General features: G+C 55.6%; 1 protein-coding gene across 3 annotated transcripts in view; it reads right to left on the bottom strand.

Annotated features, from left to right (window-relative positions):
* Positions 1–13,074, bottom strand: part of SLC6A2 (solute carrier family 6 member 2) — a 51,913-nt gene extending 38,839 nt beyond the window's left edge. The window contains exons 1-2 of one of the 3 annotated variants that reach the window (XM_045045425.1): positions 10,813–13,074; positions 10,073–10,397 (exon numbers count right to left, since the gene is read on the bottom strand). In XM_045045425.1, the coding sequence (XP_044901360.1) occupies positions 10,073–10,397; positions 10,813–11,421 (934 nt within the window). In that variant the 5' untranslated portion in view covers positions 11,422–13,074. Of the gene's footprint in view, positions 1–10,072; positions 10,398–10,501; positions 10,769–10,812 lie in introns of those variants that run through there. The other 2 variants (XM_023245163.2, XM_023245162.2) reach the window with 2 other exon arrangements.
* Positions 13,075–15,365: the final 2,291 nt, after the last annotated feature.

The raw sequence follows: 15,365 nt of genomic DNA, 5'->3' as shown, positions 1-15,365 counted from the left end.
AGAATAATCTGGACATCCCTTTGAGCCCCACTCTGTCTCCCACCGCCTTGCTACTGCCCTCGGGAGACGGGAGCCAGAGAGTAGGGGAAACAGACGCATCTGACTGTTGAATAGGTCTGAAGACTGAGGTCGGTGGCCCGGGGGACGGCGGGGAAGGAAAGAGCGGGGCTCACGGCTCAGATGTTGACACTGGCGTTCTTTTCCACAACGAAGGGAAAGAGCAGCGTCAGCCAACTAACCAGGCGTCTCACTCGGGCCAGTGTCCCCCACGCCAAACCTCCGGGTGGCCGGAGGTTTACAACAGGTTTACAACAGGTAGGTAAATTGCCCAGTTGGACCTTCGTCTCCTCTTGGGCTCGGCTGGGAGTGCCAGCAGAGGAGATTAGGAGGGAGGATGACAGGTCTGCACAAGCCCGAGGCTCTTCTCTGTGAGCGCCTGTGATGTGAGCCCAGCCACTGCTTCAGGAGGAAATAGCCCAAGAACACTCCAGAATGATGGAGCAGCTGAGTGTCAATAAAAACCAGAAAGCTGCCCAGGGGCCAGTGCCTTATTCCGAAAGAAGACACTGACCAGCTGGCTGGTCCAAGCCCCCTTGCAGAAAGATCTGGAGGAAGCTGGGGCAGGGCTGGAGAGCCAGAAAGGGGTTTCAGGGATGCCTGAGGTCAGCCGAGGAGGCCTCGCTTAGAAACAGCCCCGCAGCAGCTCCTGGGAAACTGAGGCTGGACTGCGAACTTTCCAGAAGCTACTGCCCTGCAAGGCCCATAACCACCACATCCCCAAGGCCCTGCTACATCTTCACGCGTGACAGTACCAGCTGCCACCGGCCTTGCACAGGGTCTGAGAGCTGAGAACCTCAGAGGCCACAGCCCACAACCCTGTCTTGATTCTGGAATGCTCTGGTTACGCAGGTCCTGGTGTACAGACCCGGAGAAGCACCCACAGGGCATATCTCCTGAGGCTCTCAGCTCCTGGCAGTCTTCGCACAAATGCATGCACACAGATGCACACCCGTGCACACTCGTGACCCTTCTGCACAGTGACACACACGAACACCCGAGGAAAGACCTGTGGGCCGTAAAAGAGACTCTGACAAATGGCCTTCGGATGAATTTAGTAAGGAAAGCGTCCATCCCATCACCGCTAGCCCAGGGCACACTGCCTGCCACCTCACCATTAAAGAGGCACCGCACTGGTCAGAGAGGGGTTCTGGAATCTTCTGTACAAATGCCAAGCCCTCAGGAAGTGAAGCCCAGGGGCACCAGGTTCCGAGTGGGATGCGCTGGGGCAGATGAGGAGGGCAAATGAGAGGAGTTCAGGAAAGGGGAGGGAATGTCTGCAGGGCCCTCAGCAGGAGGCAGAAGGGCGGAGGCCCACTGGGAATCCGGGGCGAGCTAGAGAGAGTGTGACCAGGGAGGGGGGCTGCAGGAAGGAGAGCTGGGTCCCTCAGGGAACCCACTTCCCAGTCCGCTGAGGACCAGATTCCTCCAACTGTGCGTTCTGGCCACAGCCTGATATATCAAGAAGTGGAGACTCGTGGGACTGTTCCCTCGGCGCCCGTGGCTCAGCTGTGGATGAGCAGCGGCTGCGGCTTTCGCCAGAGTTCCAAGAAAACCTCGGTCAATGCCGAGAGTAGCCAGATTTGTGCCCTCGCCCTGAACACCCTGAAGGCATAGGAGACATAAGGGCGCAAGAGAGGGTGACACCTGCATGAGAGCCGGTGCTGCTCGCGGCAGGCACGTGGGTGGGGCCGGGGGGCAAGGGTGGCCCTGGCATTGGACACCGCACATGGCCACGGTTTTCCACACGACCAATCAGGCTGCACCTTTTAAATCAAACATGCTCTATCTTCGTGCCTCGACAAGTGCACGTTCATAACGGTTCTATCATAAGGTTCCGTTTTGGAGCCCTCGCCTCTGAGAGCCCTGTGCCACGATGGGGCGGCGAAGGGGGGGGGCCCACCTCAGCTCTGCAAGGCCTTTTGCATGTATGTATGGACTCTTGCACATACATGTCTAAGCTCTGTCCACACCCCTGCAGACCACAGGCCTCTGGCCTCCTCTGGGGCCTGCGGCCTGTGCACATTACAGAAGGAATGAAGCGAGAGGCCCGTTCAGACCCAGAAGGAGGTTGGGGCGTTTGCACAGGGAATGACTGGGAACCGCTATCTGGAGTGGTGACGGGGGTGGGGGGAGGGGGGGCAGTGTTCTCGGTGGGCAGGCCTCGGTGAGAAGGGAAAGAGGGCGAAGCAGGGCTGTCTAAAGCACAGGGCCCGGGGAAGACCCCCTGTGACACAGTATGGAATACGGATACAGTAAAACCTTGGTTTGCAAGCATAATTCATTCCAGAAACATGTGTCCAAATCCGAAGCACTTGTATATCAACGCGAATTTCCCCATAAGAAATAAGGGAAACTCAGATGATTCATTCCACAGCCCCACAAATATTCATATAAAAATGATTACAATATGGTAATAGGACGCAAAATAAGAAAGAAAATTCAAAACGTAAAGAAAAATAAACAAATTAACCTGCGCTTACCTTGGAAAACCTTCGTGGCTGGTGTGAGGGAGACGAGAGAGAGGAGGGTTACCGTGTAGGACGACTTTCACTATCCCTAACAGAATCACTGCTATCTATCGGCTCAATGGAATCTTTTTCTTTTCGCACGACTTTAGCAAGGAGCTTATCCAATGACCTAGAAGGAAGCCAAGCATTCCTAAGCTTACTCTTGTATAGAAAAGCAAAGGACCGTCTATCGGTGCTTTGAAGGGACAAAAATACACTACTGCCAGTCATGGGCACCTTCCAATGTCCTGAAAAATCACTGATTTCTGCCAAACACCACGGCCTGAGACGGAGCACCTGAGCCTAGGAGACGATTACCTATAATCCCGCAGTGAGAGAGAGAGAGAGAGAGAGAGAGAGAGGAGAACCATTGGCTCCGAATCATTGGCTCCGTTGTGATCATGTGACATTCAACGTCACGTACTACTCGTATTGCAAGACATCATTCCTTTATCAAGTTAAAATTTTTTAGAAACGTGTGCCTCGTCTTGCGGAAACACTCGAAAAACAAGTTACTCGCCATCCAAGGTTTTACTATATTTGGTCTCTGCTCTGGGTTTCTGAGACAGAGCTCTTAAAAACCCCTTGTAATTGTCTTCTTCTCTTTTAATGTGTATTCATTTATTGAGAGAGAGAGAGAGAGAGAGACAGAGAGACAGAGAGGGAGAGAGAACACGAACACATGAACAGGGGAGCAGCAGAGAGAAAATCCCACACAGGCTCCACGCCTCTGTCAGCGCACAGCCCCACACTGGGCTCCATCTCACCAAGTGTGAGACCATGACCTGAGCCCAAATCACGAGTCAGATGCCCAACCGACTGAGCAACCCAGGTGCCCCAAACCCTTGTAATTTTCTGAGTGGGGGTGATAGGAATGTCTTACCCAGGGCTCCTAAGTCCCTTGGAATTTTCTAGGTGATACGAGTATCTTTCATTCTAATGAGACAATTCCCGGTGAGCTCCTGGACGGGGGCTCGTCACCAGAAGAGCCAAGCCCTGATTAGAAGCTTGGAACTTTCAGCCCCAGGTTCCAACCTCCAGGAAAGAAAGAAGGGCTGGAGACAAATAAAGCTAATATCGATTACACCCGCGTGATGAAGCTTCCATAAAAATCTCTGAACTACGGAACCTGGAAAACCTCCAGGCTGGTGAACATCAGCACATGCCAGGAGGGTGGCACAGCCCAACTCCATGAGGACAGAAGCTCCCGCACTCAAGACTCGTCCAGGACTTGCCCCATACACCTCCTCATTGGTATCCTTTACCATACCCTTTATAACAAACTGGAAAATGTAAGTTAGTGCTTCCCTGAGTTCTATGAGCTGCTGTGGCACATTACTGACCAGAAGAGAGGATCATGGAAACCCCTGAGTTATAGCCAGGTGGTCAGAAGCACAGGTGACAGCTTGAGACCCATGGGTGGCCTCTGAAGTGGGGGCAGTCTTGCGGGACTGAGTCCTTAACCTGAGGGGTCTGCCAACTCCCGGTCGCCAGTGTCAGGACTGAATTGTAGGATACCCCGCTGGGGTCTGGAGAGCTGGAGAATTGGCCAGTGCATCTGTGGTTTGCTGTGATAATTGGAGACGATGGAGGAGAAGTAACTACCTGGCGCTTAGCGGGTGCTCTGTAAACGGGAATCACATCCCACCGTCACACCGCAGAGCGCGCAGTGCAACTTTGTAAACTGGAAATCACCAAGTTGACAAGTGCCTGTGCAGGGGACGGTGGCCGGGTCCTGCACGGAGCACAGCGCCGAATGCCTGCTGGAGGCTCACCAGCACAGGAGGACTTGGAGGCAGTCCCCCGGACCCTTCACGTCCCTATCCCGAGTGAGGCCGGTTACTCCCCCTGTGGCCGTCCCCCTTTCAGAGGTGCCCACAGCCAGCTGAGGCTCTGCTGAACCTGGCAGCCAACCTCTCCCTCTGGCCGGCACTGCTTTCTCGCCTTCCCCAAATCCCTCCCCCGCAGCCTTCACTTTCCACCTTCTTTTTGTCCTTCGCACCATGGAGAACGGAACAGATCAGTCTTGTCCAAAGCAATGCTGTGCACGCTGGGTGTCGGGCACACGGCCACCCGCCACCCCCACCCCCAAGTCTCTGCCAGTTAAACAGCTGGCTTCACACAGCCATTTCTTTAGAGAAACACTCCGCTTCTTACAATAAACGAAGCCCAGATCATTCATGTTTGTCAACACGGACTCTGCCCAGGGTAGGATATTGGAACCATGCAGTGACCACTCATGTTTCCTCCTCCCCGAGACTCATCTGCCCCTGCCCACTGGCCCCAGGATCCCTTTAACCTCAGCCCAAGTGGAGCCTCGCAGCTCTTGAGTCCCCCTGACTTTTACTGAGATTGGCCAGGAGCACGGGCGCACACCTCTGCAGAAATGCCTGCTGCTCCGGGAGGAAGTTCCACACAAAAGGGGCAGCACGGTCACTTTAGGGGCTTCCCGCTGACCTCCGGGCCTTCGATCTGAGACCGGGGGAACATCCCCAGCAAGGAGAAACGCCCACTTCCTGACGGATTAACACCCCTGCTCCCTTAAGGAGGGCAAAGGGGGTTAAAAGCAGGGAGACTAGCATTGGGGCTCCCCTCCGCATGGGGCGATTCTCTCTCTGCTGTCAACTTCGCAGGTTCTGACCTGATATTTATTAAGAATTCTGGGGCTTTCCATATAGCTCCTTGAAGGTTCTGGTTTCCTATCTCCATTCTCGTCTCTTTAAAATGAACAAATAAGAGGGCGTTTGGGATGCCCAGAACTGTATTTTGGAAGGCAACACAACTCACAAAGATCAGTAGAACCTCATCCCCCTCATCTGGGATACAATACTTCCAATCACAGAACCCCAAATGACGTTAGCTTTTAGGATGTTTACAATAGGCTAAGAGCTCTCTCAAGATGGGGATTGCCTTTTGCTCATCTCCACGTTCCTGGCATATGATGAGCACATCGGAAATGTTTTCTGGTTAAATAAATGGTTCCCAGAAGGGAGTCGCAGGGAGGATGCAGCTAATGAAATCCCCAGGGCCTTCCTCTACTTGCATGGTGACCTAATCCTTAGTTAGGCAGCTGGGTCTGGGACCACAGGACAGGGTGTAGCATTTGTCCCCACGAAATCCCATCTTGTTGGAAACAGCTTCTCTAGATCTTTTACGGCCAGCTCAGAGCAGTGAGCCCCCTCCTGCTGACGACCCCGGATTAAAGTCTCAGCTCTAGCCCCCGATGAGCACCTCCTTCCTGCAAACTCGTCAGCGGAGGGCCACGCCAGCTGGCCGGCTCGTGTGTACCTGAGCCGAACCGTCAGTGTCAGGGTCAGGCTTGGCAAGCTCAGGGTGTAGACGGCCTCCTACAGCCAGGCCGGAGGTGAGGGCATTGAGTCTGCAAACCTCTGACCTCTGTACCAGCCACGCTTCACACCCAGCCTCCAGAAGCCCAGATATTTTGGCCGAGAGGGTTGCCCCCCAAGGGCTGTGCATGCCTGAGATGCTCAGCTTACTCGGGAAGGGAGGAGAACCTTATCCGGGACCAGAACCACATCTCACGGGACCTGGTGCGGGACTGTTAATCCCCCTTTTCCAGGTGAGGAAAGTGCAGTGGGGCGAGGCTGGACTGCCAGGACCTGGAACAAAGCCTAGGTCTTGCCTCTTGCTTTCCCGTGAGCCAGATGTGCCTAATTTCCAGCCTTATTCCCCTTCCTCAGTTCTTCCTTAGAATTAGTTCTGCTCCCTCCGAAACCAGGACGCCACTGGGTGTAGCCTGCAGTTAAAAATCACCCAATGATAACAATAATAGGCGCGGGTCCATTTATTGAACCCCCACTATGTTGCACACGTCATCACCCCGCTGATGAGAGAGTATACTCTTTCCCCTTCTCTGCACAAGAAAACTGAGGCCCAGAGAGGAGGAGTCCAAGACTACATTTCCAGGAAGTGTCAGGCTCAGACGCAAACGTGGGTCTGTCTGAACCTAGAGACCATGTGCCTGACGGCACAGGACTTGTCTCAAACTGAAGCGGCCGTTGCCGAGACCCCTTCCCTGGCAGGGAGGCAGACATGGGCACCCGGTCGATCTGCCTACGCCTCCCCGCACGTCAGCGCGGCCAGGCCCAAGACCACCACCGGTGCAGGGGGAGTATCTAGCACCCTGAAAATAGCCCCACGGCCCGGCGCTCCGTTTGAGAAGGTTCCGAACCCTGGAAATTTCAAGGCACTCCCCGTCGGCAGCTTCCCGTATTTGCGCGTCCCAGCAGCTGGCCTATGGGAAGATGTTCAGGCAGGCCCATCTTTCCCAGGAATTAACTCAGAAAGTATTAGCCGGGGGCCTAAACTCCTGGCACTTTTACCATTTCAAAACACCCTCCAGTATGGGCCAGCGCGAGCAGCCAGGCGCGGAGGTTACTTTGGTCAAACTGGCACCAGAGGAGCACACAGGCCATGAAATAAACAGGGCGGGTGAGTCCGGGCTGAAGTGCAGAGCCGAGCCAGGTCATTGGAGAGGGACAGATCTTGGGGGTCACCTACGCTCACTTCCAGCTGTAGTGGGGAACTCGGGCGTAGAGACGGGCTGGGCTGTGCCCACAGAAACGGAGCTGGGATTCAAACTTGGGTCTTTTGGCTGCTTGCCCACCTGCTTGCCCATCTCAGGGGCTGACGTTAGAATTACATTTAAGAATCGATCCCCAAGGAGCAGCCAGGGGGTCTCCGCAGAGATCAAGCTCAGAAGGGGCCAGCTGAGCTCCCCCAGAGGGGTGAGGAGAAAAGGATCTGCCTTCGAGTCTGCGACGGAAATGGGAGGCTGCCTCGCTCCCCTGTGTCATCCATGGCCACCCCAGCCAGAAACGGAAATTCACTGGGACAACTTCTCCACCCCTTAGCCTGGCATTCAGGGTCTCCGCGGCCGGGCCCCAACTTGTCTCTCCGCCCTTATCGCTGATGGCTCGCCCTCCCGCCAGCCGCACTCCTAGTCTCTGCGATGATCGATGATCGCACGTGCATTCTCGAATAAAATGCCTCCTATCTTCTTCTCAAAGGCTTGTCCGTGCACCTCCCTTCCCTTCCTTGGGGCGGTGCTCCAAGCACAGTCCACCTCCGAATCTTTCCCAAGCAGCCCCTCTTCGGGCCTTTAGAGCGCCTGTCACCTCTCCCACCCATGTCACACGTCATCAAAATGTTGTTAAGGAAAAGCAGCAGCTACCTTTACTAAGGCCATGCTGTCTGCCTGGCTCTCCACCGGCATTATCACGTCCTTATCCTTATCCTACCCTTATCCTTCACGTCCTTATCACATCATCACGTCCTTATCCTCTGAGCTGAAAACCATTCTTTCCATTTGACAGATGAGGACACTGAGGCTTCAGAGGCTGCCCCAAATCACACTGCCAGAAGTTGGAACCCGGGACTCCACGGCCAAGGCCCCTAACTTCTAGATTGCTGGCCCCACCCCTCCCAGCGCATGCTGCCTCTCTGGGTTAGTTAGTGTTTCTGGATAGGCATTAGGTCTCTGAGGACTTGGACCATTTTCATTCATTTATTCACTCAACAGAAGTTTGTTGGGTACCTTCTATCGCATTCCTAGGATCTAGTCTTTACTTTGGGCATTAGAAATGGAGGAAGAAGTGACAGTCTATGCCCTCAATGTGCCCCAGTCTGTGTGGGTGACAGATACACAAAGCCATAAATGACCGAACAACGCAGGTGGGTGATATAGAGGGCTAGCAGACCCAAGAGAGGGAGCTTCTGGCCAAATTTACCTACAAATTGGAACCTGTGACAAATCGGCTATGTCTGTGCCCTGAGCCCCTGGTATGTCACCTTGCAGGCAGCAGGTGGTCACAATTGGTGGCAATGACCAAGTGAGCACACGGTGTCAGCGGGGCCCCAGAATATCCATCTAGCTGATGTGTGCGGCTGGCCATCCGGGATCCTTAGAGTTTCACCCAACGCTTATAACAGCGGCAGTGGCGTGGGGATGGCATATGACACTTCAGGTGACTGAAGCTCCTGGCAGGCAGGTGTGGTGATGAATCTATCTAGGTGACCCCTGCAGAGCCCAGCACTGTGCCTCACACCAGGGAGGAACTTGTAAATATTGCTGATTATTGATAGAGGCTCCTGCTGTCTGGGGACACACGGTCTCAGATGGTCACTGAGGTCATGCTGGATGGCACATCTCAGGGTCTCTCAGTCTGTCTTCCATCCATCACCTCCCCACCTGCTAAAAATACATGCAGTCTGCATTTCCTCCCTTCCTGGGTCCAAAGGGCCAGAATTCTTAAACCTGCCCAGAGACTCTTGAGAGGCCACAGCAGCCGAACGCGGAAGAGTGCCACCTCTGGGTCACGTTTCCCATTTCTCCACCAAAGCAAGTGTCCAGAGCAAACACTGAAGCAAACAGCTGGGTCCCAGACCCTATGGGGCAGATCACAAGCTTTCCCTTTACCTGGTTCCAGGTAAGGAAACATCTGCCCTGCCTCCCTCTGAGGCCCTGGAGTCCTGAGCTACAGTACTGCCAGGCGGGCTGGCCCAGGGAACAGAGAGAAGTTTCCAGAGCTGAGCCCCCGTGTGCCAACTTCTTCCTTCCCGTCATTTTCCCAGGCTCTCTGCAGGGCACCCCTGAACTCTAGCAAATGAGCGCAGGACTGGTGTGGTTTAGGCACCCCCGAGCAAAGGCCCTCAAGAAGGAGCTAGGGTCTTAGGACCTTGTGTCCTGTCCCCCCAGGCTGCTTCTTCCAGGGCTCTGCCATTTGGTTGGGCCATAGTTGGTCTCTAGACTCGCATCCCAGGCAAGTGGGTATCGTGTCACCCTGCACGGGAAAGGGGAGAGAGCCTCGCTACTTCCACTGGAGTTTTCTCCAGGCCCCTCTCCTACTCCACCCTGCATCGGAGCCAAGGACCCCAGGCGGCGGCAGGGGGCAAAGGCTTCACCCGCCTCAAGCATCGGGCCAGTTCTTGGTCCCTAAGGACCCATTCCTACCTAGACTGTGCACTCCGGCCCCTCCATCAAAACAAGCACCAACGTGACAGTGGAGCTCTCTGACATTAGCTTCTCTTTGTGGGTCTCAGTTCCAGAGTCTCTGTCCCCAGGAGTGCAAGGCCTCCCAAGTGCCTTCAGGGAACCCACATCCTCTCTCCCCTTCTGGCCCAGAGGTCCCTGCCCCAAGACTCAAAGTGCTGGAGTTAGGATCACTGTGTGCCTGGCTGTCACATCCTGTGCACTTCTGGCACCCCTTCCAGAGCTCCCCAAATCTTCTTGCGAACCATCAAAAGATCACCTACATTCCTCATGCACCTATCACTGTCCAGGGGCAAGCCTCCACTTCCCTTTTCCACTGAGGACTCCAATTCTGTTTCCGTGAGCCCCGTCCAGACCCTTCCGCGCTCCAGACTCGCTCGCGTGCTTCCTCTTCTCCCGCGCATCCCAGCTCCTCCATCCCGGCCCCGGTCCTGGCCACTGCTGCGGTCAGGTAGCCTCCCAAGTCCAAACCCCCGCCCATCAGGGGGCTCACCGCCACCATTCTTGTAGCAGAGGTAGGGGAAGCGCCACACGTTGGCCAGGTCCACCGCGAAGCCGATCACTGACAGCAGGAAGTCGATCTTCTTGCCCCAGGTCTCCCGGGGCTGCTCGTCGCCATCGCGGGACGCCAGGAGACACTGGACGCCGTTGCGCTCTTTCACCACCAACAGCTCCGCGGCTTTGCGCCCTTGCACCGGCTGCTCCGGCCCCGGGTCCGCCCCGCCGTTCTCGGGCTGCACCTGCGGCTTCATCCGCGCCAGAAGCATGGGTGCGGTTGGCGAGGGGAACGTCAGCCGTACTGGGAGCGCGCCGAGGCTCTGCTTGGATAAAAGGAAAAGATGTGGTCACTAGGCCATCCCGCCCTCCATGCGCCTCCCGAGACCTCCCGGGAGCGCGGGGATAGAGCGGCCAGCGCGCGCACCGAGCGGACGCAGGGTTCCCCCAGACCCGCGCGCGTCTGTTGGTAAAATTTGGAAACAGCGGTAGTGGCGCGGAACTGAGACGGCACTTAGAGTTGGAGACCAACCCTGCCGGCCCTGTGGGTCTGGTCCCGGACCCCACAGCGCTTCCCTCATTCGCCCGCTCCCTCTCGCCCCCAAATGGCTGGGTTGGGACACGCGGAGGCGGAGGTTTCCCAGGGCGGTGACCCTGCCCGTGCCGTTGGCTGCCCCCTGTCCCCCAGCTCGGGGTCTGTGCCACCTCCGGCAGCCCCAGGAGCCTCCCGACACTTACCCCTCCGCGCTTCAAAGTCGCTACCGCTCTCGCTCTGCGCACGCAGCCGGGGTCTCCGGCACACCTCGGCCGGGCGGCGCGCAGGGCGCACTCACGTGTCCGGCAGCGCCGCGGTCCCGGGTGCCCCGCCTGGCCGCGACGGGCTGTGGGGCGCCGGCCGGGGCTGGGCTCCGCCGCGTGGCGCTCGGGCGCGGCCGGAGGAGCGCGGGAGGCGCGGGGCGGCCGGCGGGGCGCGCGCTGGCTGCTTCTGGCCGCGCCGGGCGGGGGCCGGGCTGGTAATGTAGCCTGCGCCCCAGGTAACGCGCCGATTGCATTAAGCCCGCGCCGGGCCCGCTCCGTCTGGAGCCTGTTAGCGCTAATGGAGACTGACAGCGTGGCCGGGGCCGGGCAGGGGCGGGGGCGCGGCGCGGGCTCGGGGGGCGACTCGGGGACCCGGGTGCCCGCTCCCTTTCCAGCACGCACCGGCGCGCCAGGCGCAGCTCCCGGGGGCCACCGGGCTCTGACTTCCCACCGCGGGAAGAGAGCGAGACGCCCAGAACTGGGGGTCAGAGTCGCGTCTGAGAGGGGGCCGGGAGAGCAAACGACCCGAGTCAGCACCAGCTCTGTCATCCGCCGCAGGCCATTTAAACTTACCCTGCCAGAGTTTCTCCGTCAACGAAGTGGGAATGTTCTGTTCAGCGCATTGCCGCGGTCGGCACACAGGCAAACGTGATGGCCAGTTGGCCGGCTCGGGGTTGAAAGGTCACGCCCCAACCCTTACTCCTACATCTCTGTTAAGGGCAGGCTAGCCCAGATTTGCAGTTCTGACCCTCGTTCTATCAGGCTTCATTCATTTCTGCACGCATTCATTTACCCCTAACTCATTTGTTCCTATCCGTGCCTGCTATGTGCCAGGCACTGTTCTAGGCCTGCACAACTTAACTCAAAAATCCCTGCCCTGCGGGGCGTGGATATTCTACTAGGGAGAGACAGGGGAATCAAGAAGCAAAATAAATGCACACATTCTATGGTATGTGAGGTGATATTCGCACAGGGAAAAACAGCATGGTAGGGGATGCGGTCAGGGAATCTGCGAAGGCGACGTTTAAGCAGGTAAATGGACCTGGTATTCACGGATGCATTCCCTTGTTTGTCTATTGGTTAATTGATCCATCCTTCCAACGATCACCTGCTACATGCCTGATCAGTGCTGGTTAATGGAGCTAGTTCCTGCCATCAAGGAGCTAACAGTCCAGTGTGTAAAGAGTCCGTCACGACCCAGATTGGTCAGGGCCGGTTGTAACCACAGGGGTATGGAAACTGGTTGGAGCCGAGTCGGCAAGTAAGGGGTGAGGTGGTAATCCAAGAAGGCGTCACAAAAGTGACAACGCTTAAGTGGGATGGACAGGAATCTGGATAAACCCAGGCGTGATGACCTCGCTGTCCTTTAAACATTCCAAGCTCAGACCCACCCCAGGACCTTTACACTTGCTGTTTCCTTTGCCTGAGTTGTTCAGATCTCAGTTCAGTGGTCCCTTCCTGTCCAGTCAAACCTGAAATGCACCCCCACTCTCTATCATGTTGCCCTGTTTTATTCCCTTCATTACATCAGTACACAAATTTATTTGTTCATTCCTTGTATGTCTTCTCTTGGGTAGCATATGACTCCATGAGGGGAGGAACCTTGGCTGTCCTACACACCACTCTGTTCCTAATACCTGGAACATACTAGGGCACCAATTAGTATGGAAACTGAATGGATTAATGGTAGTGCATGGAGGTGCTTAGAACATTTTCGCCAGGGGAACCAGCAGGACAAATATCCTCTGTGAAGGATGTGGAGAGAAGGGGACGGGAAATGAAGGATGGTGAGCCTGCCCTGGCCTTCTGGGGGCTGATGATGGGTAGAGGCAGAAGGTCAGGGAAAGGACTGAGCAAAGGTCTCAGGACTGCCCGGCACCACGGGTTCCCATCCACCAAGGATGTTAATCTTCTTTGGCCCATGGACAGTCTTGACAAGCCTGTGAGGAAAGCAGGGAAGAAAACACCTTTCCATTTCTCAGGTCAGGAAATGGTGGCTCTGAGGATCCAAGGGACCTGCCTGAGGTCCCACAGGTTGGAAATGACAAAGTTGAAATGAGAACCCAGGCCTCCCGGCTCCCAGCCCCTGTCCCCTCCACCAGTTTATGGAGGGAGACACTCAGAATGTCTCTAGTGATCACGGTTCCCTCCTCTCCTTTTACCCCATGGCCCACCCAGCCGGCCCTGAACACCCACCTCCGAACACCTCAGCCTTCCCCCCCGCCGTAGCACCCCCATGGAGGATCCCCATCGCCTCACTGCCTCCCAGCTGGCCACCTCACATCCAGTATCTGTCTGATCACCTCCCTCTTCCGTCTCCTCTTCTGTCTCCTCCGAGAGACGACACACAAAATGTGATTTAATTAACCGCGGATTGGAGGTCATTTTATTTTCTTCTTTATACTTGTCTTTGTGTGCCAACTTGTCTACAATGAGCATTTGATACTCGTGAATCAGAAGAAGATAAGCCACAGTTTCTCGAAATCCTCCAACCTTTTCGAGATAATATCGAAACACCTTTAGCAGGACGGACAAGACTCTGCCCGTCCGTTCAGGTACCCTGGATACCTTGTGCCTCTGGATTTTTAACTATGCCGTTCCTTTCTTCGTCTACCCGGAGAACTCCTATTCATCCTTCAAAACCTCAGAAGTCATGCCCGCTGTAAAGCCTTTCCTGGTAACCACCTCCTTCTTTATACTGCTTTGTGTATTTGTCTAGTACAGTTATCGGTGTGATTTCCCTACGAGGGGTAAGGAAAGTGCCCAATATTTCCTGTTACACAGCTTGTGCTATGGAGATGTGTACAAAACAGAACTAGAAGAGATCTCAATCATCGGTTGGGTTTGGGTTATCGGTCGTTTATGTTGGATTCCTCTAGAAGCCTAACCTGAAACAAAGATTTGAGTTCAAGTAGTTTACTTAGGAGGCAGTTCCTGGAAGCACTGGTATAGGAGTGGGGAGGAGAGGTGAGAAAGGAAAAGGAACCAAGAGAGGGGACGTTAAGGGGCAGTTACAGCTGTGGGCAGCTGGTGTTTAACCCTGCTAGGGATCTCCGGGAGGCTGCGTAGAGCAGGCCTCTGTCGTCCCACTCCTGGGCAAGGAAGTTGGAGTATTTACCCATTAAGGCTGTTCCCAGGGTGCTAACTTGCCAGCATTTCCAGCCTGCCTGGCGTGTGGGCTGAACATGTTCCAGCTGCCAGGAAGAGGCTTCTAGCAGAGTCCGGGTACCGGCGGTGAGGAGCTGGTGGTGGGGTCTGCGTTGGCAGGCACGGCGTGGGCGGGGCGCTGCAAGTGAGCCACGGGGCTGGAGGGAGGCATCCCCCCACTCATGCACACCATCAGAGGGCCAGTCAGCAAGCCCAGAGGGTTCCACCTGGTGGTTTCAGAGACTTCTGGGGGACAGCAGTGGAAACACCAGGCTGGGACTGGGCCGAAGGGGAAGGCGTCTCTCTCCATGTCTGACCCAGACTCCCTGCGCATCTCTCCAAGAGCCACGGGGCCATGTGGCTTCTCTCCATACCCTGCATTCTGCCCAGCCAGGTCGCCTGAGGGCAAGTGGGTGGACAGACGGCTGGAGCATTATCAGAGCTAACTTGATCTCGGGGGAGGCGTCACTTCCACTTACCATGGCACTTGGTGACACAGGCCATGGGCACAAGGCGATGGCTGGTGCTGTCAGTCCAGCTCTGGACATCTCCCGGCAGACGCCAAGACCCTGACATGCAAAGGATAGGCTGGAGGACATTTGGAAGCCAAGGGTCTGGGTACTGGGTGTGTCTTGAGAACACTGTCAGAACTTGGACCTTCATTGCACGGGTGGGGGAACTAAGGCCAGAGAAGAGGGGAGGTTTGCCTGCAAATTTTCTGCCTTCCTTCCTTCCTTCCTTCCTTCCTTCCTTCCTTCCTTCCTTCCTTCCTTCCTTTTTCCCTCTTCCGTCCCTCCCTCTCTTCTCTTCTTCCTCCCTCTGTGCCCCCCACTTCCTTCCTTCCTTCTTTCCTTCCTTCCTTCCTTTTTCTTTGCCTGTTTGTTTTGTTTGGTTTGGTTTTGTCTTTTAACCAGGGGCATTAGACTGCCCTGGGGCCATTGGTCACCGGCATAACTTACATTGTATTTACAAATAGCACAAAAGTCCCCTTAATAAAAGACTCAGAGAAGCTGAAATCGGTCTCCTCCAGAACACCTCCCACTAAAGCCCCTCAGTCCTTGAGGCTTCTAACTCACCCATAGGCGGCTCGGACCTTAGAGTCTCCTCTGTTGAGCACCTACCCCAATTGGCCACATCCGGGCCCTGGCACGAAAGAGCATCCATCCGTCACTGACATCCACGTTTACATCCTCCGCCTGAATCCAACCACAGACTGCACGTCTCTACGTGGGTGATAAAAGGCACCTGGAATTCACCGTGTCCGAAATAGAATTCTTGAGCTCCCCTTCCTGACTTTCCCACAAACATGCTCTTTCTCCTTCTCCCTCATCTCAGGTGATGACATC

Source organism: Felis catus, chromosome E2 (genome assembly GCF_018350175.1).
Source record: "Felis catus isolate Fca126 chromosome E2, F.catus_Fca126_mat1.0, whole genome shotgun sequence".
In the NCBI taxonomy this organism is placed as follows: domain Eukaryota; kingdom Metazoa; phylum Chordata; class Mammalia; order Carnivora; family Felidae; genus Felis; species Felis catus.
The sequence above is the reverse complement of the archived record's forward strand: the minus strand, read 5'-3'. Positions and strand labels throughout refer to the sequence as shown.